A 21,638-nucleotide genomic window follows, 5' to 3' on the forward strand; every position below is an offset into this window, starting at 1 on the left:
TTTTAGCAGTTTTGAGTTTATTTTTTATTTTTTTAGCTTTAAAATTTTTTTTATTAACATTTTCCATGATTATAAAAAAATCCCATTGTAATACCCTCCCCCCCCAACTTTCCCCTTTGAAATTTCATTCTCCATCATATTACCTCCCAATCGCAATCATTCTACTTACATATATACAATACCAACCTATTAAGTACCCTGCTCCCTTCCTTTCTCTTCCCTTTATATCTCCTTTTTAACTTACTGGCCTCTGCTACTAAGTATTTTCCTTCTCACGCAGAAGCCCAATCATCTGTAGCTAGGATCCACATATGAGAGAGAACATGTGGTGCTTGGCTTTCTGGGCCTGGGTTACCTCACTTAGTATAATCCTTTCCAGATCCATCCATTTTTCTGCAAATTTCATAACTGCATTTTTCTTTACTGCTGAATAGAACTCCATTGTATAAATGTTCCACATCTTCATTGTCCACTCATCAGTTGAGGGACATCTAGGCTGGTTCCATTTCCCAGCTATTATAAATTGAGCAGCAATAAACATGGTTGAGCATGTACTTCTAAGGAAATGAGATGAGTCCTTAGGATATATGCCTAGGAGTACTATAGCTGGGTCATATGGTAGATCAATCTTTAGCTGTTTTAGGAACCTCCACACTGATTTCCACAGTGGCTGGACCAGATTGCATTCCCACCAGCAGTGTAGAAGGGTTCCTTTTTTTCCACATCCCCGCCAACATTTATGATCATTTGTTTTCATGATGGTGGCCAATCTAACAGGAGTGAGATGGAATCTCAATGTAGTTTTAATCTGCATTTCCCTGATGACTAGTGACGTAGAACTTTTTTTTTAGATGCTTATATGCCATTCGTATTTCTTCCTTTGAGAATGCTCTATTTAGCTCCATAGCCCATTTTTTGATTGGCTTGTTTGATTCCTTATTATTTAATTGAGTTTATTTTTAAGGGTAAGTTATGAAATTTATTTTAGGGAGAGGTAAGATAAGCAGGAAAACAGCCACACCAGAAGTTTTCCAGGGGGTGAACAATATCTTCTACAGGGAAGAAGTCTTTGAGTAAGGAAAGAGAAGATAGGGCTTACACTCATGTTTGAGGCCCGTTTATTTATTTATTGTCTTTTTTTTGACAAATTCCATAATTATAAACAATATCCCATGGTAATTCCATCCCTCTCCCCCCACCACTTTCCCCTTTGAAATTCTACTCTCCATTATATCCCCTCCCTCTCTCAATCAATCTTTTATTTTGATGTCATGATCTTTTCTTCCTATTATGATGGTCTTGTGTAGGTAGTGTCAGGCACTGTGAGGTCATGGATATCCAGGCCATTCTGCGTCTGGAGGAGCACGTTGTAAGGAGTCCTACCCTTCCTTTGGCTCTTACATTCTTTCCACCACATCTTCTGCAATGGATCCTGAGCCATGGATGGTGTGATTGAGATATTTCAGTGCTGAGTATTCTGTCACTTCTTGTTAGCGCCATGGTGCCTCCTGAGTCATCCTAAGGGTACTGCCATCCGAAAAGAGAAGATTCTGTAGCCAAAAGTGAGAGTATTATTAATATATGGTTATGAACTTAAGAGAAGTACTTCTGGGGCAGTTTGGTGAGCATAGTATATACTTTTAGCCAGACAGCAGCAGACGTTACACTCTTAGGGCTCATGACTACCCCTGCTATAGGTTTTCAGTATCTGGGATGTATTCCTCCCATGGAGTGGGCCTCCAGTCAAGTTAGATGGTAATTGGTTTCCCCTATAACAGATGTGCCACTATTGGACCCATTGGCCCATTTGGCCCAGCTGGCCAAATACAAGGCTTGCAGTATTTACTGTTGAGTGTCTTCACTGGTGATTTTTCTCTCTCCCATTGAACTGCATGCATCATGGCTCTTTCCAGTTTTCTGTCAGCTGGTCTACAAGGAGGAGGTTTTCAGCTCAGCTCCAGCAGGGTTGGTCAGTGACCTTGCAGCCCAAGTATGTGGAGTCTTCAGCAGTAGGGTCTTTCCATCTGTTCCTCGTTGGAAACCAAGGGTTGGGGCCCATTTATATGAGTCAGACATCCAAGTGATGAGAATCAGCCTCATTACCATGGTCATGTATGTGTGTAAGGAGTGGGAGATTAAGTTCATGAAATTGGAGAAGAAATAGGATGTTGTTGCTGAGGAGCTACTGCATTCAGCCATCTTGGATGATACTGAATCAGACTTGAGTTTAATCCTACCAGGGCAAGCAAGGTAGCGTTCTTATTTCTGTGGGACAGTCCCTAGCTAACTATGAGAAAAAACCTATCTTGCTCCTAATTTGTATCATTCCTTCCTCCTGAGAGGAAACTCTAACTGTTGTTAGGAAAATGGGGTAACGACTACTCTACCTTGAAGTTGAATCGTGTAGCAGAGCATGGCAATTAGAGCTCCCCAGGAGAGGCTTTTCCATTTCTTGTTAACCAGTCTAATGTCTTCATCACCGTCTATATGTAGGTCCTTTTCTTATGTTTCTTTGGTTTGTTTCTTTTGAATCTGAGGTAATATTTGTAAAAGATAAATGGTTAAGAGCCTTATGATTATCACCAAAAGTGTAAGAGAGGATCTTGTCCTGTCAGAAGAAGGCATAGGTAAAACTAAGAGCTTAGTATTATGACCAAGGAGAAGTGGATATCTATCTATATTTATCATCTAACAGGGAAGCTTGTAAGTCTACATCTTTGTTTATAATATTCTTTGGTTCTATTCTTTTGATGGGTGTTTAAGGCCATATATGTAACAAAAGTTTAATTACACATTGTGTTTTAGTCAGTTGTGGCTCTGTACCAGTGACTCTTAAAGGACTTGAGGGGAGCTCTCTGGCTCTCAGCATTTTGTCATCCGCTCAGATGAGTCAAGGCCATGCTGACTATGTTGCTTCCTTGGAAGTCTTCTTCTGTGATACTCTCCTCTTGGATACATTGGATTCCAATCTCTATATTTCCACGCCCTCCAAGACAAAAAATAACAAGTGGCTTGCCAGAATTTAGGGCATATTGGGAGTGGTCATCTTCTCTCCTAGGGTCTTTTGACCTGGAAGCCAAAATATTGATTGTTTCTTTTTAGCTCCAATGTCTTTCCCCACCATTGGCTTTGGCTTCTACATATATGGTTATTAAATACTCACAAGACAGCTACACCAGTCTTGATGAAAAGTGTAAATATAAAGTATATCTGATCATTTTAGTCTTTTGAAAAGCAGATATAATTAAAGAATAGCATAGAAGTTTAAAGTTATTCTGTCTTATATTCAGGTTTAACTGCCTGATGATGTTGCAAGCAATATCTAGAACATTAAGAGCAGGTGTACCTTATCTTTAAATATCTGGTAGTTGTAAGAACAGGCAGACCTTAATGTTAGTAACTTTGGAAACAATTTTCTTAAAGAGATAGCAATCATCTAGAAATTGTCTTTATGAGGAAAAAATGCAAATAAGACAGAACAAAGTCTTGGAATCTGTTTTTGTAAACTTTTTTTTTTTTGTTTATTCTGTATACCTTTGTAGGTGAGAATACAAATTACCCAGAGAAGTCTAGAAGCAGAGACAATTTAATCTTTGTATTTCAGGAACAGTAGTGCTCAAGACCATTTTTATCAGTTGAAAACCATTGTTTGCACATGAGGCTGCATCCTGTTCTCAGAATGTCCCTTTGTGGTCATAAAAATGATGCAGGGAGAGAACTCTGTGAAATTAGAACTCTCATGTCAGAAGCTGTTTAGTCTCAAATTCTTAATCTGTGGACTCAGGAAAGGCTAAACTGTGAAATTTATGTTAGGGCAGGTTAAGAGGGAAAACATCCAAAGCCTGACTGGGAAGGGGCAGAGGTAACCAGAAAAATCTCTCTCCCATTGAGAAGGTTTTCTGTCCATAAAGAAGCCTCTGGGGAAAGGAATAGAAAAAGAGGTTGAGTTCATTTTTATTATACAAGGTGGAAAATAGAAGCCTAGTTCATGTGGATGTCCTTTTTTTTTTTTTTTTTTTTTTTTAGTATCATTTGTTGAGGAGATTGTCTTTTGTCCAACATTAACTTTTGACATCTATATTAACACCATGCTATTTTTGTTAACCATGGCTTTATTGTATATTTTGAAATCAGGTATTGTGATACCTCCAGCCTTGTTCTAAGAGTCTTCAGTAGAGTATGATCGAATCATATCATTTATAAACAGTGCTGTAGTCAGTTCTACATTGCTGAGACAAACATCCAACCACTCACAGTTTATGGGAGGAAGGGGTTTATTTTAGGTTTATAGATCCAGGGGGAGTTCCATCAATGACAGAAGAAGTTGGCTAGCTTTCATAGATCTAAGCAGTGAGAAACTACCAACAGCCAAACTGTTCTGCATACACTTAGTAGGGCTGGACTTAGATCTGCCCCCAGTGACATGCCTCCTGTAGCAGAGATCTGCCTGCTATGGGCTCAGGTAGGAAGTTGAATAAAAAAAAATTGGGGCATACATTCAAAGTATCACACTAAAACTACCCTAAACAATAATAAAATTTGGCTACTTTCCCCCCTTCTGTTTCCTTACTGCTTTGGCTAACATTTCAAGCACTGTCATTCACTTATTCGAAAGTGAAAACTTGTAGGTTTTTTTTTTTTCCATTCAGCATAATCTTGACTGTTAGTTGTATATATACCCTTCCTCCTCTCCAGTACAACATTATTTTTGTTTTAAAATTATTTTAGTTTATAACCCAAATTTTTGTTAGTTGATACACACATGTATATATTTATTTATAGATTTATAGATTTTATTTAGTACATTGTATTCTTATATGTCTAGTTTCTTTAGGGCTTTTATCATGAAATAATAATAAAACCCATCAAATTCTTTTTCTGCATATATCATGTAATTTTGATCCTTGATGTTATTTATGTGCTATATTATGTTTATGGATTTACATATGTTGAATTACCCAGGAAATAGGCTGAAGAATCAGATATCCCTGGAATAAAACTAAATTGTGTTACATATTTTTAACATGTTGACATGTTGTTCTATTCAGTTGGCAAATTTTTTTTTTTTTTTTTTTTTGGTGGTTTTTCAAGGTAGGGTCTCACTCTAGCCCATGCTGACCTGGAATTCACTATGGAGTCTCAGGGTAGCCTTGAACTCACGGTGATCCTCCTATCTCTGCCTCCCGAGTACTGGGATTAAAGACGTGTGCCACCACGCCCGGCTAAGTTGGCGAATATTTTTGAGATTATGATTTCTGTGTTCAAGAATATTAACGTGTATTCTGCATTTTTCTTTTTTGTTGCCCTAATTTTATCAAGTTTTGATACCCAGGATAAGGTAAGTTTGATGAGATGAATTTTTTAAAAGATATTTATTTATTTGCTTGAGAATAAGAGAGAGAAAGAGGTGGGTGGGGCGGGTGGGAATAGGCATGCCTCCAGCCATTGCAAATGAATTCCAGACCCATGAGCCACCTTATGCATCTGGCTTACATGAGTTCTGGGAAATTGATCTTGGGTCCTTAGGCTTCACAGGCAAGAAAACTGCTAATCCACCTCTCCAGCCCAAAGAGCATTTTTTGAGTGTAGAAGTATTACTTTACTTTTGGATAACTTCTTATTAATAATTCTTCAAAGATCTGGTAGAAGGACTGGAGAGGTGGCTTAGCAGTTAAGGTGCTTGCCTGCCAAGCCAGGGGACCGAGGTCCCACATATGGTGGCACATGTGTCTGGAGTTCATTGGCACCTGCTAGAGTCCCTGGTGTGCACATTCTCCCCTCTCCCCCAGCCTCTTTCTATCTCAGATAAATAAATAAAAAGAAAAATATTTTGAAAAGATCAGGTAAAATTAGAAGATCTGTCTGGTCTTTGGCTGTTAGCTTTTAATTACTGATTCAATAACATTGTCGTTCTTAGTGTGTTTTTTGCTAGGCCATATGTGTCTACAAGTTTATCTGTTTCTTCCAGATTTTCCAGTTTGTTGGCATGCAGCTTTTCAAAATATTCCCTAGTGATCCTTTGGATTTTAGTGATGTCTTTTCTAATTTCTCCTTTTTCATCTTTTACTAATTTGAGTTTTTCCTTTTCCTTCATTGGGCTAAAGGTTTGTTTATCTTATTAAAAATTTTTTTTCAAAAAACCAACTCTTTCATTGACCCATTGTATTTTTATTTTATTATTTTTGGATGTTTGAGGTAGGGTCCACTATGACCTGGGTTGACCTGGAATTCACTGTGTAGTCTCAGGGTGGCCTTGAACTCGCAGCAATCCTCCTACCTCTGCCTCCTGCTCCTGAGTGCTTGGATTAAAGGCATGCATTGGCTCAATTGTATTGTTTTTTTATCTATTAATCTTGAGTTTGACTTGTTCTTGTTTTCTAGCACCTTGAGATAATCATTTTTTGAAAATTTTTACTTTTTACTGACAACTTCTATACTTACAGACAATAAACCATGGTATTTCTCCCCACCCCCACATTCCCCTTCACAACTCTGCTCTCTATCATATCCCCTCCCTCTTTCCATTAGTCTCTCTTCTAATTTGATGTCATCATCTTTTTCTCCTATTATAAGGGTCTTGTGTAGGTATTGCTAGGCACTGTGAGGTCATGGATATTGAGATCAAATTCTGTCTGGACAGTTGCATTATAAGGAGTGGTACCCTTCCTTTGGCTCTTATACTCTTCCCACCACCTATTCCACAGTGGACCCTGAGCCTTGGAGGGTGTGATAGAGATGTTTTAGTGCTTGATATTATTCCTCCGACCCTTGTTTTCAGCACTGTGTTGCCTTTTGGGTCATCCCATTGGTCATCACCATCTGAAAAGAGAAGCTTCTCTAACCAGAAGTGAAAGTAGCATTAATATATGAATATGAACATTAAGTGTAGTGCTTTCAGGGCACTTTGGTGAGAATAATACATATATTTATCCAGACAAGAGCAAGCTTTATACCCCTAAGTCTTATGTCCTCCTCTGCCATAGGCTTTGATTAGGTTTTCAGTACCTGGCATGTATTCCCTCCCGTAGAACAGGCCTTCAGTCCAATTAGAGAGCAGTTGGTTTCCCCCAAAGCAGACATGCTGCTATTGCACCCATTCAGTCATTTTTTTTTTCTTTTCTGTTCAGTCAGCCTCATTACCTTTTGGGGTGGCTTCCAATCTTACCAATGCTGAGTGCCCGCCTTGATCCATCTGTGGTGTGCTGTTGAGCTGGAGTTCTGCTCAGCTGTGCTGCCACCAGGGGCTGAATGCTAGAGGTTCGCAGTTTATGGTTGGGGTATGGAAGAGTGCAGAAAGTCTGGAGTTGCTCACAAAGTCCCACTTGTATCCCTTTCAGTAGCTCCTTAGTTGATTTCAGCTGTCTTTCAGATTTCTTGATTTTGCAAGGAGGCTGGTGAGATTGAAAAATTCTCTTGTTTGGTCTCTGCTGCTGCCAGTACTAGGTGCGCCTAGTGGGCAGTGCCAGGTGGGTGCATGGCTCACACTGATCTGTGGGTCGCAAGCGCTTCAGTGGGATTCTGTCCATTTTTCCTCCTTTCTGTTGGATCTTGGTCTCTCCTGCTTCTCTACTGTGTCTAAGAATAACCTGTTCTCCTTCAATTTTCAGAAGAAGAGTGTATTTTGCTGTGGTTTTGCTTAAATCCTTCCCTATGCTGGTTTGGTATTGCTCCTATGCTGCCATCTTACCTGGAAGCCCCCAAGATACACCATTCTTTTAAATTTGAGAGTTCTCTGTTTTGTTTTTTATTATTTAGTTATTTGCAAGCAGAGAGAAAAGAGAGTGGCAGAGAGAATGGGCACACCAAGGCATCTATCCACTGCAAACGAACTCCAAATGCATGCACTACTTGTGCATCTTCCTTTACATGGGTACTGGGGAATCGAACTCAGGCTGTTAGGGTTTGCAGCTAAGTGCCTTAACTGTTGAGCCATCTCTCCAGCCCCTGTTTTTGTTTTTGTTTTTGAAGCAGGGTCTAACTCTAGCCCAGGCTGAGCTGGAATTTAACCCCAAAGCCCAGGTTGGCCTCAAACTGATGGCAATCCTCCTACCTCAGACTCCTGAGTTCTGGGATTAAAGGTGTCCATCACCATGCTTGGCTCTTCTGTTTCTCTGTTTCTTTGTTTGTGTGTCTCTCTCTCTCTCTCTCTCTCTCTTTCTCTGTTTGTATGTTTGAGTAGACATGCAAAAGTTATGAGCTTCCCTCTTTGCACTGCTTTTGCTATATTCAAAAAGTTTTGTTAAGTTTTATTTTTTAATTAGAATTTTTTAATTTTTTTCTGATTTCTTCATTGAGAACTGTATTGTTCGGTTTCCATTGTTTATATTAGTCTCTGTAGTTTCTCTTGCTGTTGATTTCTAGTTTTATTCTGTTAGAGTCTGAAGATACAAAAATTTTCACTTATCTTTGTTTTGTATATGTTAAGACTTGCCTTATACCCTAAAATGTAGCCTATTTTGGTTTCTGAGAAAATGACTTTTGTAGTGGTTGAATGAAAAGTTCTGTAGAGCTGTCAATTAAGTCTATTTGTTCTGATATACAGTTCAACTCTGAAGTGTCTTTGTTGTTGTTTCTGTGGTATTTACTTAGAGAGAGAGTGAGAATATGAGAATATGAATAGGCACACCAGGACCTCCTGCCACTACAGATGAACTCCAGATACATGCACCACTTTGTGCATCTGGTTTACATGGATACCAGAAAATCAAATCTGGGTCATTAGGCTTTGCAAGCAATCACCTTTAACTGCTGAGCCATCTCACCAGCCCTCTTCAGTATTCTTTTGTGGGGTTCTGGATGATACCTATTCTTAAAGGTATGGTGTTGATGCCACCCACTTGGACTTCCTCTTCTTTAATAGTATACCTTTTAACTGTTTTCTGCACTGCTGGCTTACTGATAGTGATAATGAATTGTTTATGGTTATGCTTATTGTTTGATCTTTATTTCTGCTTAATATTTATTTTTATAAAATATTATTTATTAATTTATTAGAGTCAGCATAAGGGTACCCATGATCCCCAGATGCATGTGCTACTTTGTGTGATGGACCTTATGCAGATACTAGGGAATCAAACCTGGTCTGATAGACTTTGCAAGCAAGTGCCTTTAACTACTGAGCCATCTCAGCCCTCTCCCTAATTTTTAAAGGATAACTTTGTGAGATATAGTATTCTCATTTGAGTTGTTGTTTGTTTTGTTTCAGAGTTTGAAATACATCAGTCACTGTTGTTTTTGGTCTTTAGGGTTCCTGCTGAGAGGTCAGCTATTACCCTGATAAATTTGCCTTTGTCATTAAGTTGATACTTTTCTCTAGCAGCTTTCAGTATTCTTTGTTTTGTGTTCTTTTAACTGTAATTTGATGTGGGAAGGCACTTTTCTGGTTATGTCTTTTTGGTGTTCTAAATGACTTCTCCAAATCAATGTCCATTTATTTCACTAGATTTGACAAATTTTCTCCTACAACTTGATTGAATTAAGTTTTTTTTTAGTCTATATCTCAGTTCTCTCATTTATATCACATGTTCATGTCTTAATCATGTCTCGGGATTAGAATATTGTGATCATGACTGCTTATTTCCTTTGATTACTATGTGAATATAACAATTCCTCAACTTCATCTTCAATTCCTGATAGTCTTTCTTCTACCTGACCTGCTGTATTATACTTTCCGCTGAATTTTTTATTTGACTTACTGAACTTTTCCATTATTTCTGATACTTTTGTCTGTTTGTTTTCCTGAATCACTTAGCTCTGTGGGATTTCTCCTCCAACTTCTTGAATTTCTCTTCAGTTTTTGTTGTTATTGCTTTATTTTTTATTTTGAAATGGAGTCTCATAATAGCTCAGATTGACCTTGAACTCCTGATCCTCCTACCACTGCTTTCCAGATTAGGATTATAAGCATGTGCCTAGCCTTCTTGTACAGATAGTAAATTAACTTCTTTACTTCATTCATGTGTTTATTTGCGTCCTCTTTGAGGTTATTGATCATTTTACTTTTTTTGAATTCTTTGGAGCCATTCTAGTATGTTTGCATTCTGTTAAATAAAGAGTTACAATTTTTTTGGAGGAATCATGTTGACTTGCTGTTTCATATTATGATTCTATGCTATTTTATTCATCTCTTGCTATAGCTATCTCTTTCAGTTTTTTATGACTTCTGCTTGAGAGTGCAATCCCTGTTACCCCCAGCAAGGGGTAACAAATGAGAGTAGCACCACCACCAAAACAAGCCAAGTACAATAAAATCAGTTTTTAAAAACCCAATAATCATAGAAAAGTATAGAAAATAATCTACAAAAACTATGAAATGAAAATTAATAGAAAATGATAATAAAAGAATGAAAGAAAGATCAGAGGAAGGGGAAAGAAATGAGGTTAAATAAGAGAAAATGAAGGAAAATAATATGAAGAATAGGAAAAGAGCAAGGGATAGTAAAGACTCAGTTACAAAATACAGAAAAGGTTTGTATATAAACTTAGATAAAAATAAAAACATGATTTTTTTTTTTGAGGAAGGGTCTTGTTTTAGCCCAGCTGACCTGGAATTCACTATGTAGACTCTGGTTAGTCATGAACTCACAGTGATCCTTCTACCTCTATGTCATGAGTGCTGGGATTAAAGGCATGCAGCACCACGCCTGGCTAAAAACATGAATTTTTAAAAAATAAAATAATACTAAAATATAGAAAAAGTTTTTTAAGACAAAATGCAGGAGGAACATATTTCAGAATTTTCTAATATTAGAAGACATCAAGTAGGGGATCATAGGTTATATATAGCTGGAGTTGCTTATTTTTCCTTTTGTTCCTACTGGGCCAAAGGCCAGTAATCAACATCAGTAAACTTCCCTCCTTTGTCTACTTGGAGCTTCTGATGGATCCAGTGAGCTTTGTGGCCTGAGAGTCAGACAGTTTCCCACTCCTTCCAGAGGCTACCTCTCTGCACCCAAGTGCAACAAACATCCATACCCTTGAGGTCTACTCCCCTAATGCAGATAATTGAGAAACCAACAGAGTATTAAATTCTACACTGGAAAGAGAGAACTAAATGAGAAATAAATGTACCAGTTTCAGTGCTTTTAGTCACAGCAGAAAACCATGGTTCAGGAAAGAGAGTCCAAACCTTGAGTCAGAGCTCTCAAACATACCCAGCAACATATGACATCCTGTAGCCCCAAAGTCTGAGCAGTTGCCATCCATTAAACCAGAACTCTCAATTTCTCAGTTGCCCCAATAATCCACATCCAGTGAGTCTTCTCCTCACTACACAGGGTGGACCCACCAAGGACTGAGATGTATATTGCCTAAATTTTTAACTGGGTCTGTGTTTGATCCTCCCACTCTCAACAGCTTCCTCTCATGATCAGCCTATCATTCTAACCAGACACTGTGGCAGGCTGTCTCTGGGCTCCTTTAATTGTCACTTGTTTTTGGTTCCCCAGAGTAGCTCACTCTCAGTCAGTAGGACCTGTCTCAATACCCCCAAGATACAGGAAGCAATGGAACAGATTTCTTTTCCTATGCTAGCCTGCCACACAATAAAATCTGCCAAGTTCCTACACTAAATTTTTTTCTTGAGATTTTCTTCGTTTTTCATATTGAATCATATCACATTGTATGTTGATAGCAAATTATTTTTAAATATATTTTATTTATTTATTTGAGAGAGAGAAAGAGGCAGAAGCGGGGAGAGAAGGGGCACACCAGGGCCTCTAGCCACTGCAAACGAACTCTGTCTAGATGCATGTGCCCCCTTGTGCATCTGGTTTACGTGAGTCCTGGAGAGTTGAACTGGGGTCCTTTGGCTTTGCAGGCAAACACCTTAACCACTAAGCCACCCCCCTTGCCAATAGCAAATTATTTTTAACCTTTCATCAGTCAGTAGATATATTTGGATTGGCTCCATGCCTTAAACTATTTAAATAATGCTGTTCTCAACATGGATAAAAATAATTTTCATTTTTTAGAGTTTTTTCTTTTTTTTTATTAAGAAGAAACTTTGGAGACATCATGTGTTAGTAACACATTTCCCTCCTCTCTGCCCCCATTGCACTGTGATCCCTCCTCAGTGGGATTGCTGGTATTCACCATGGGGTTGTGGGTTATAAGTTCTGAGAGCAGCAGTCAGTCAGTGTAGGTGGGATCAATACCTCTGGATATTCCTCCCTACCCTGTGGCTCTTATAATCTTTCTACCCCCTCTGAGCCATGGTGGGTGTATTTTAAGTCTACTTTGGTGGTGGTCTCAGCAATGTCTAGATTTCAGCTTTGGTATGTTTTGAGTATCCTCAGTGTCTATCTCTGTCACCCTGGTACAGGTTCCACACTGAATTTTTGTTTTGTTTTGTTTTTCAAGGTAAGGTTTCACTCTTAACTCAGGCTGACCTGGAATTCACTATATAGTCTCAGGGTGGTCTTGAACTCACAGTAATCCTTCTACCTCTGCCTCCCAAGTGCTGGGATTAAAGGCATGTGCTACCATGCCCGACTCCACATTGAAATTTTAAGACTTGTGAGAAATAAGGGTTTCTCCTGTGGCAAGGTGTTTCCTCTGTACTTGAACTGACCAGTACATTCATGACCTCACAGTGAATACCTTTGCATCTACATTTTATATTTAGTTGTATATGTCCGTAAACATTTGTATATCTATCTTCATTTTCTCATCAATGTGTGTATGTTTTTATGTTCTAACTTTGTTATCTGCTAACTTTGTTTTTTCTAGTTCTGGCAAGTGATTTTCCTTTTGATTTTGTTTTATATTCATGCTTTGTGACATGCCTAGTAAGTTTTTTTTTTTTTAAAAGACATGACCTCATGTATCCAGCACTGACCTCTAACATACTGTTTAGCTGAGGCAGGCCTTAAACTTTTTGTTGGTTCTCCTACCTCTATATCCCAACTGCTAGGATTACAGATGTATGTCATGATGTTGGGGACAGACCTAGGGTATTTCATGAATGTTAGGAACTGAGCTATATCCCAAGCCCCATGCCCAGTAATTTTTTTTTTTTTAAATCAGACACTGGATTATTTATAGTGCTTCATTATGTCAGAATGTTATAGTAAGCATTCTTATCTGTGTCTTTCAAGAATAGAAATAGATATATAGATCATGGCAAATACTTTAATGTTCTGTGATATATTACCAAATAATGGGATCTTAGAGTTCTGAGGACATTATATTGATGAAGTCATTACCATTGTGTATTTTCTATACAAAGTATGACAGAACTTGCATCTTTGAATTTTGTAATTCAAATCATTGTTATCCTGTGTTTCAATTCCATCTGCTTTTTAAGTGCCCTAGGTATTGCCCTCCCTTAAGTTTTTATGCTAATGCCTCTTCTTTTTTCATGTTGTACTTTCTTTATAAATAATTGTATTTACCCTCATATGCAAAAGAATCCAAAGTTGTCCAAATTTCACATTTGATGTTTCATATATAATTGCCTACTTCATATCTTCTCTGGATGGATTTTGAGTGTCAGTATCACTATTTTAAAATGTATTTTATTTATTATTTACTTGAGAGAGAAATGGAATGGGAGTGCCACAGCCTCTAGCCACTGCAGAGGAACTTCAGATATTTGCGCCCCCTTCTGCATCTGGGGCTTACATGGGTCCTGGGGAATTGAACCTGGGTCCTTTGGCTTTGTAGGCAAACGCCTTACATGCTAAGCTATCTCTCCAGCCCAGTATCACTATTTTTCATACGCCAGGAAATCTGTGACCCATTCAGATTAGGATCATTCTAGGAGGGTTTATTTTAAAAGGATTTAGAATTAGTGGAGTTTTAAGAGGAAATCTATAACCAGGACAGATGGACTAGTTTATGGTACCAAGGAGAAAGGTAAGAAAACTGTTTTGTAAGGATGTCTCTCATTGGAAGACTCAGTCTAAGCCAAGAGTATGCCAAAGGAATAAAATACTCTTCTTTCCTCTTTCTATCTGACAACTCCCATGGGTCTCCATTGACTGATCTCAAGGGAAGCTAAAGGATAAGGTTGCCTATTGATACAGAGCTATACAGTGAAGGGTGAAAGTGAATTGAGAGGCAATCAAAAGATAGCCAGGCAATCAAAAGTAGCCAGGCTTGGTGGCATACACCTTTAATTCCAGCACTCAGGAGGCAGAGGTAGGAGGATCGCTGAGAGTTCGAGGCTACTCTGAAAATACAGAGTGAATTCCAGGTCAGCCTGTGCTAGAGTGAGACCCTACCTGGAAAAACCAAAACCAACCCCCCCTAAAAAAAGATAGGGTATTTTGATCACATCTAAACTTAATTATGAACTTTCTCCATAACTCTCAGTATTACTGCAGGATTTCTTTCCTTGGTAGATGGTACAGCCATCTATAGATTATTCAGGGTAGAAATCTGGGATTCATTCTTGATACCTATTTCCTTGCATATACATATCATATCCACCCCCAAGTTCTGATACTTTATTTCCCAAATGTCCTTTGCATGCATATACTTCTCTCTTCTGCCTCCATCCAGTTCATTTTTCCTTTACTGGTTTAACAGGATCCATGCTTGCCTCATTCCGCTATGTTTTCATATTAAAAATAGCATGAACTTTTCCAAATACAAATATGATTTTATCACTTATTCCATTATCTACCCACCCCAAACACACACACACATACACACACACTCAGTCACTCTCTCCCTCTCCCTCTCCCTCTCCCCCCACCCTCTCTCTCTTTCTTGCACACACACAGAATCTTTAATGGCTTCATATAGTTTGTCAGACTCTGTTTTCATCTTTTGGCTTCTCCTTATCTCTTGCTTAGATAATTTTCTCCTTCATGTTTGTGATTCTGGACTTCTTTCCCTGACTTCAACCCTATAGCAACACTGTAAGTCAAAAATATAGACAATTAGAACCAGGGGTGGTGGCACACACCTTTGATCCCAGCACTTGGGAGGCAGAGGTAGGAGGATTATTATGAGTTTGAAGCCAACCTGAGAGACTACATAGTGAATTCCAGGTCAGCCTGCCTTGAAAAAAAAAAAAAAAAAGACAATTGAATTAGAGCTGGTTAATTTATAGTTGTTAGAATAATCTTTTGAGCTAATCGTAATCACTCTATTCTATGTATAATAGTGACTTTGAACCATTAAGGAAAAAAATTATTATTATTTGAGAGAGAAAGAGGGAATAGGTATGCCTGGACCCATTGCTACTGAAAATGAACTCCAGATGCATGTGCCACTTTTTGCGTCTGGACTGGCTTTACATAGGTACTAGGGAATTGAGCCCAGGCCATCAGGCTTTACAAGCAAGTGTGGTTAACCACTAAGCCATCACTAGACTTAGTAAAATTAAATTGATTATGACTAGATATTGGATCTCTTTACACAAATTATGGTAGTCTATAATGTGTTTTTATTTTTTGTTTGGGTTTTTTTTTTTTTTTTTGGTCTTTTTTAGTTAAGATCTCATATACTTCAGGCTGGTCTCAAATTCACTGTATAACTGAGGATGCCTTAAACTTCTCATCTTCCTGCCTATACTTCCTATCTCCTAGGATTATAGGCATGTACCACCACACTGGGCTTAGAATATGACATTAAGTAGTAGTTTTGATACTTTAATTGTATTAAATACTAGATATATTCACTGTCGCTTTTTAGAAAATTGTTTGAGTTACCAGAAGTAATATGTATCTTTTTAAAAAAATTATTTAGTTATTTAACAGAGAGAGGGAGATAGAGTCAGAGAAAGTATTGGCATGCCAGGGCCTTCTCCCACTGCAAACAAACTTCAAATGCATGCAACACTTTGTGCATCTGGCTTTATGTGGGCGCTGGGGAATTAAACCCAGGCTGTCAGGCTTGCAAGCAATGAGCCATCTCTCCAGCCCTATGTAGGTTTTAATATTCTATATTTCATATACTTTAATAAACATACTAATGCTTTATAAATTTGGAAATCACTGAAATTAAAATGAATTTGTACACTTTTGTAAAATAAAAGCTGACTTTGTAATTGATTTACTTTCAAATTTTTTTAAAGAATTTTTTATTTGAGAAGTAGAGAAAATGGGTATGCCATTGCAAATGAACTCCAGATGTGTGTGCATCTGGCTTGGTTCTGGGGAGTTGAACATGGGTCCTTAGGCTTTGCAGGCACCTTAACCACTAAGCCATCTCTCTGGCCCTACTTTCAAATTTTCTAACACAAAAAATAAGCAGTGACATTTGTCATTTGTGGCTACCCAGAATTTTTTTAAAATGTTTTGTTTATTTGTTTATTTGATGGTGGGGAGAAAGAGACAGATAGAGAATGAGAAATGGGTGCTCCAGGGCCTCTTGTCACTGCAAACCAACTCCAGACACTTGCATCACCTCGTGCATCTGCCTTTACATGAGTACTAGAGAATCAAGCCTGGGTCTTTGGGCTTTACAGGCAAGTGCCTTAACCACTAAGTCCTAACCTGACTCTCTGATTCATTATTTGGATTCAGAGCAATTCTTAGCTTAGTTCTAATTATTCTGTACCAGCAGAGCAAGGCCTTGCTAAATATTTTAACCATTACCCTGTGAAGTGTATGTCTTCATTTTTTAGTGTCACTTGTGAAGATTCATGCAGTATGTTTTCTAATCTTATGTATGGTTTTCTTCCAGTTAACCTTGAATTGTCTCCTTGTGTATGTCCTAATCAGTACTGTGAATACTCAGGGATCCCCTGCATATCTGTGATGCTCTTCTTATGTAGCTTTCTCATTGGTTCTATGTTCTGCAGACTCTTGCTGCCCTGATTTCTCTGAAATTCTCAGTTCAGAGAATCTGTGCACCTTTGCTTGGATTCCCTCTGTCTCTGTCATAACTTGGAAATATTCAGACCAATAGACTGGGACCATTACATGCAAGTGCACACACACCCCTACCTCATATTTTCTTCATCCATTTATATATTAATGAATATTTTGACCCATTTTTTGTCTTAGTAATAATAATTTCTTGATAGCTTTGTCTTTCTTATCTAAAATAACTCCATTTAACATTGACAAATAGATAACTTTTGCTTGTATTAAATTATTTTCTTACTAAAACTCACTTTTTTATGTTTTATTTTTACTTATTTAAGAGAGAGAGAGAAAAAGGCAGATAGAGAATAGGCACACCAGGGCCTCTGGCCACTGCAAACAAACTCCAGACACATGCATCACCATGTGCATCTGGTTTACATGGGTACTGGGGAGTTGAACCTGGGTCTTTAGGCTTCACAGGTAAATGCCTTAACCACTAAGCCACCTCTCCATCCCCCTTGTACTGTAAGTTTCTATAAGTAAAATAATGTAGTGAAAAATGTAAACTTTTCTACAGCTCTTTCAAAGTCATAATATAGGAAAAAAACTATAATCAAATTCCACTATGTTTTTATTTATTAAATGAAGCTATTATACATTGTAAGTTAAGGATTTTTACCTTAAAGATATTAATGTCAGTGACTAGAATTCTCTGTCACTAAAACTGAGGTTGAAAGAATGTATTTATTTCCACATATTAGGGGAAAAATATACTTTTCATTTATGGGGTACTTTGTATACTATAGAAACTAAAAGAGCCTAATTTCCCAATTAAAGACATATATGCCCCTAAAATTCAGTGTTTATGGTATTCTGTTCTTTAAATGATCATAGTATAATTTATTTTGTTTAGGCTTCGGGAGCAGGAAAGAAAAGAAGCAGAAGAAGCTTGCCAAAAAGAAGTAGAAGAGTGGGAAAGAAAACTTCTAGCTCAAGCTGCTCCGACTTGTATGGAAAACATGTGGGAAATTCCAGCTATTGGACATTTTCTCTGTTTAGCCCAGCAAATTCTAAATTTGCCAGAAATAGTCTTTTATGAGTTGGAACGTTGTCTTCTGATGCCTCAATGTAATGCTTTTCTGTCAAAAATAATGACTTCTTTACTAAGCCCTCCCCATCGCAGACCTACCTTACATCGAAGACCTACTTTGCCTTACAGGACCTGGGAATCAGCACTGAGACAGAAAGTGCAGCAGTGGTACACTACTGTAGGACAGACTGAAAACCCTGGAAACTGCGCTGAGAAACTTGGCTTGTGTCCTCAGTTTTTTAAAGTTCTTGGAGAAGTGAATCCATTGGAAGAAAAACCTTTTCACGAACTACCTTTCTACCAAAAAGTGTGGTTACTTAAAGGTCTTTGTGACTTTGTGTATGAAACACAAAAAGAAGTTCAAGATGCTGTTCTTGGGCAGCCTATTCATGAGTGTAGGGAAGTTATCCTTGGTTATGATTATCTGGAGAATGCTTACGTACATTTTCCACAATTCTGTGGTGCAGATGTACGGATTTATAAACAAAGACCTTTTCAGGCCCCAGAATTTCCAATTCCACCCATTAAAGTACAAAGAGTACCTCGGATTAAACTGGAGAAATTTAAGTGTGACTATGTTAATACAAGCAATGGAGAACATAGATGTAATAGAGAAGGTGTGCCCTCTGCCTTCAAGAAAGAGCAGGAAATTAATTTGGATCCAGTTTGTTGCCCTACTAAAATGAACTTTGATAATCATGACATCTCTGTTGAAATGGAAGTGAAATCCAGCTGTGAAATTAAAATTCATAGGCCCTGTGAAATTGAAAAAACTGATTGTTGTAAAGAAAATGTGGAGAAACCAGGAAGTCCAGGAGAAGTTACTGACTTTGGAGAGCCACTCAGTCCAGGCGAAATAAGGTTTATAGAAAATCAGGAAAAATATGGGGAAGCTTCCAGAATAAAGATCGAACCCAGTCCATTAAAAGAGAATACTCTAAAATCTTGCCAAATTCACATAAATGGAAGTCATGCTGATCATCCAGAAATTAACTGCCACAAAGTTGTAAGAGATATACTATTAGAGCAGTCACTGCAGAGTCATAAGAAACTCAAACTAACTAAAATGAGGGCAAAAAAGAAGAAAAAGAAAAAAAAGAAATTAAAAGATGTTTTGAATGAAAATTTACAAAGAAAGCGTGAAAGTCTTCATTCTCTTGCTTTCAAGTCTTACAAACCTGAGATCCAGAATAAATTATTGATCATCAAAAAGAAAGCAAAACACAAGAAGCACAAATCTGGTAAGCTAACATGGATGGGTAAAAATCACATTTAAGTATAGTCTTAAGGTTTTTTTTTCAATTGTGCATTACAGAAACATTGGTAGAATTGACAGAATGCAGTTCGTATGTATACTTATGTGTATAAAGGTCAAGTTTTACTTTGCACCATTAAAAAACTCAACAGGAGAGATTTTATATTATAACAAAAATACTGTTGCAATACATTTGAATTCGACTCAGTTAAACATGCTTGGACATTATATTTTTACATTTTTCTCTGTAAGTAATGCCTTTTTATCACTTAATAGTTTTGTTTCTGTTCAGAGGTAAAGATAGTGCAAATCTAAGATAGTTATATTATCTGAGTCTCAGTTTATTCTCCATTTCACATATTTTTTAGAAATCTATTTTCAGTATATATTTTATATTGAGAAAAAATAAGGAAATTATATCAACAAATAATGTACAAAGCATATTAGTGTAAAAGGATTCACAGGTTTGTCTTTCACGAAATTTAAATACCCTGTGTATCTTTCAGCAGCCTATTTAAGCAATGAAAGTCTTGTTAAGTCTTTTGAAGTTGATCGCTCTGTTTTTAATGGCTCCATTGCTTTTTACTTTTCCTGTGGTCAACTCAGTGGTAGGCAAGGCAAATGCATATGGTCTATTTTATTCACCTTTATAAAAATTGCTTAATTGAAAAAATTAAAATTGTTTACTAAAACGAATTGTGGTTTATCATCATTATGGATTTCAGATTTTTATTCCTTTCCTCAGTAGCAAAGTTAATTAAAATTTGACAGAAATTTTCTAATGAATTTTTAATGAGCTAGTGCACTTTTGTTTGGCTGACAGAACTGACATTGTAATACAGGTTATTTAAATCATCAGGTGCATTCAACTCAGTGTTGTAAAACGTGTGTAATGAAATATTGATAAAGAAATAATATAATGGTCTGAGGAAATGGCTTAGTTGTTAAGGTGTTTGACTGCGAAACCTAAGGACCCTGGTTTGATTCCCCAGGACCCACATAAGCCAGATGCAAAAGGGGGCACATGCACCTGGAGTTCCTTTGCAGAGGCTAGAGGCCCTGGTGTGCCCATTCTCTCTTCCTCCCTATCTGCCTCATCCTGTCTGTCTCTCAAGTAAATAAATAAATAATAAAAATTTTAAAAAGAGAAATAATGTTTACAGTCAGAACCAGGAATAATTTGTGGGACTGGAAGTTTTAAAGTAGTCCACATTGAACTAATTATTTTTAAAATAACTTTCAGAAATAAAGCTTTGACAGTGTACGATCCATTAGTTTTTTTAAAAACATCTTTTTTCTTCAATATTTCATTTATTTGAGGGGGATATATATATATATATATATATATATATATATATAGAGAGAGAGAGAGAGAGAGAGAGAGAGAGAGAGAGAGAGAGAGGGGGGGGGGGGGGAAGAGAGGGAGGGAGGGAGGGAGGGAGGGAGGCAGGCAGGCAGGGGGGAGGGAAGGAGGGAGGGAGAATGGGTATGCCAGGACCTCTAGCTACTGCAAACACTCCAGATGCATGTGTCACCTTGTGCATCTGGTTTTACATAAGTACTGGGGACTCAAACCTGGGTCCTTTGGCTTTTCAGGCAAGCACCTTAACCACTAACCCATCTCTTTAACCTTATTAGGTTTATATAATGTTAGCTGTGAAATATTTTTTATTTGGAAACATACAGTATTTTATTAACACCATTTTTAACATAAATGAAACTGCTGTATATGTGTTCAGAAATAATTATAATTTATGGTAGTTTATAAAATAAAATACAGAACTGGAGAGATGGCTTAGTGGTTTAGGCACTTGGCTATGAAGCCAAAAGACCCAGGTTCGATTCTCCAAAACACACATAAACCAGATGCACAAGGTCGCACATGTTTCTGGACTTGGTTTGTAGTGGCTGGAGGCCCTGGCATGCCCATTTTCTTGCTCGCTTACTCTTGCTCTCTTTCTCTCTCTCAAACAAATAACTATAAAAAATAAACACATACTAATATAGTTTCTTTTTCAAAGTATACAATAGTAGAATAAAACTAAAGAAAAATGGATTGAAAGGAATTTATATTGCAAGCAAATAATGTTTCTTTTAAATTTAGGATGCTTAGAGACAGAAAATTTATGTTCATTTCATGTTCACTTTTCTAAAAGTAAATGAAAACACTTGGAAGACAAATTGAAAAAGTACTTGTAGATCTTTCTGAACCTGTTTAGTTGGAGTGAGAAGGCTTATATTCAAAAAACAGGAGGAAAAATACACTTAACGGTGTGTTTTCTCATTTTATACTCAGTGCAAATTCTAAAAATCAAATGCTACTGAGTAATAGATATGGCAGGTAGATTCTTTATCTTTTTAATATTGGGTTAGCATAGGCCAATTCCCTTTTTCTCATTATAACAGTGTTACATTAAATATTGTGACAAAACATTTGCTTTATATTGTTTTCAGGCCACTTGTCCTCCATTTCTTGGTGGGTATGTTGAAGTGACCTGTTGCGGCCTTTTATGGTTAATTTTGAGCCTGT

The 21,638-nt window shown here is 37.4% G+C and overlaps 1 protein-coding gene across 1 annotated transcript in view; it reads left to right on the forward strand.

Moving 5' to 3' along the window:
• Positions 1-21,638, forward strand: part of Kiaa2026 (KIAA2026 ortholog) — a 110,648-nt gene that overhangs the window by 38,951 nt on the left and 50,059 nt on the right. Inside the window, exon 3 of the mRNA XM_004653181.3 lies at positions 17,677-19,094. Coding sequence (XP_004653238.2) covers positions 17,677-19,094 — 1,418 coding nt within the window. The remainder of the gene's footprint in view (positions 1-17,676; positions 19,095-21,638) is intronic.

Source organism: Jaculus jaculus, chromosome 1, assembly GCF_020740685.1.
Source record: "Jaculus jaculus isolate mJacJac1 chromosome 1, mJacJac1.mat.Y.cur, whole genome shotgun sequence".
NCBI classification, from domain to species: domain Eukaryota; kingdom Metazoa; phylum Chordata; class Mammalia; order Rodentia; family Dipodidae; genus Jaculus; species Jaculus jaculus.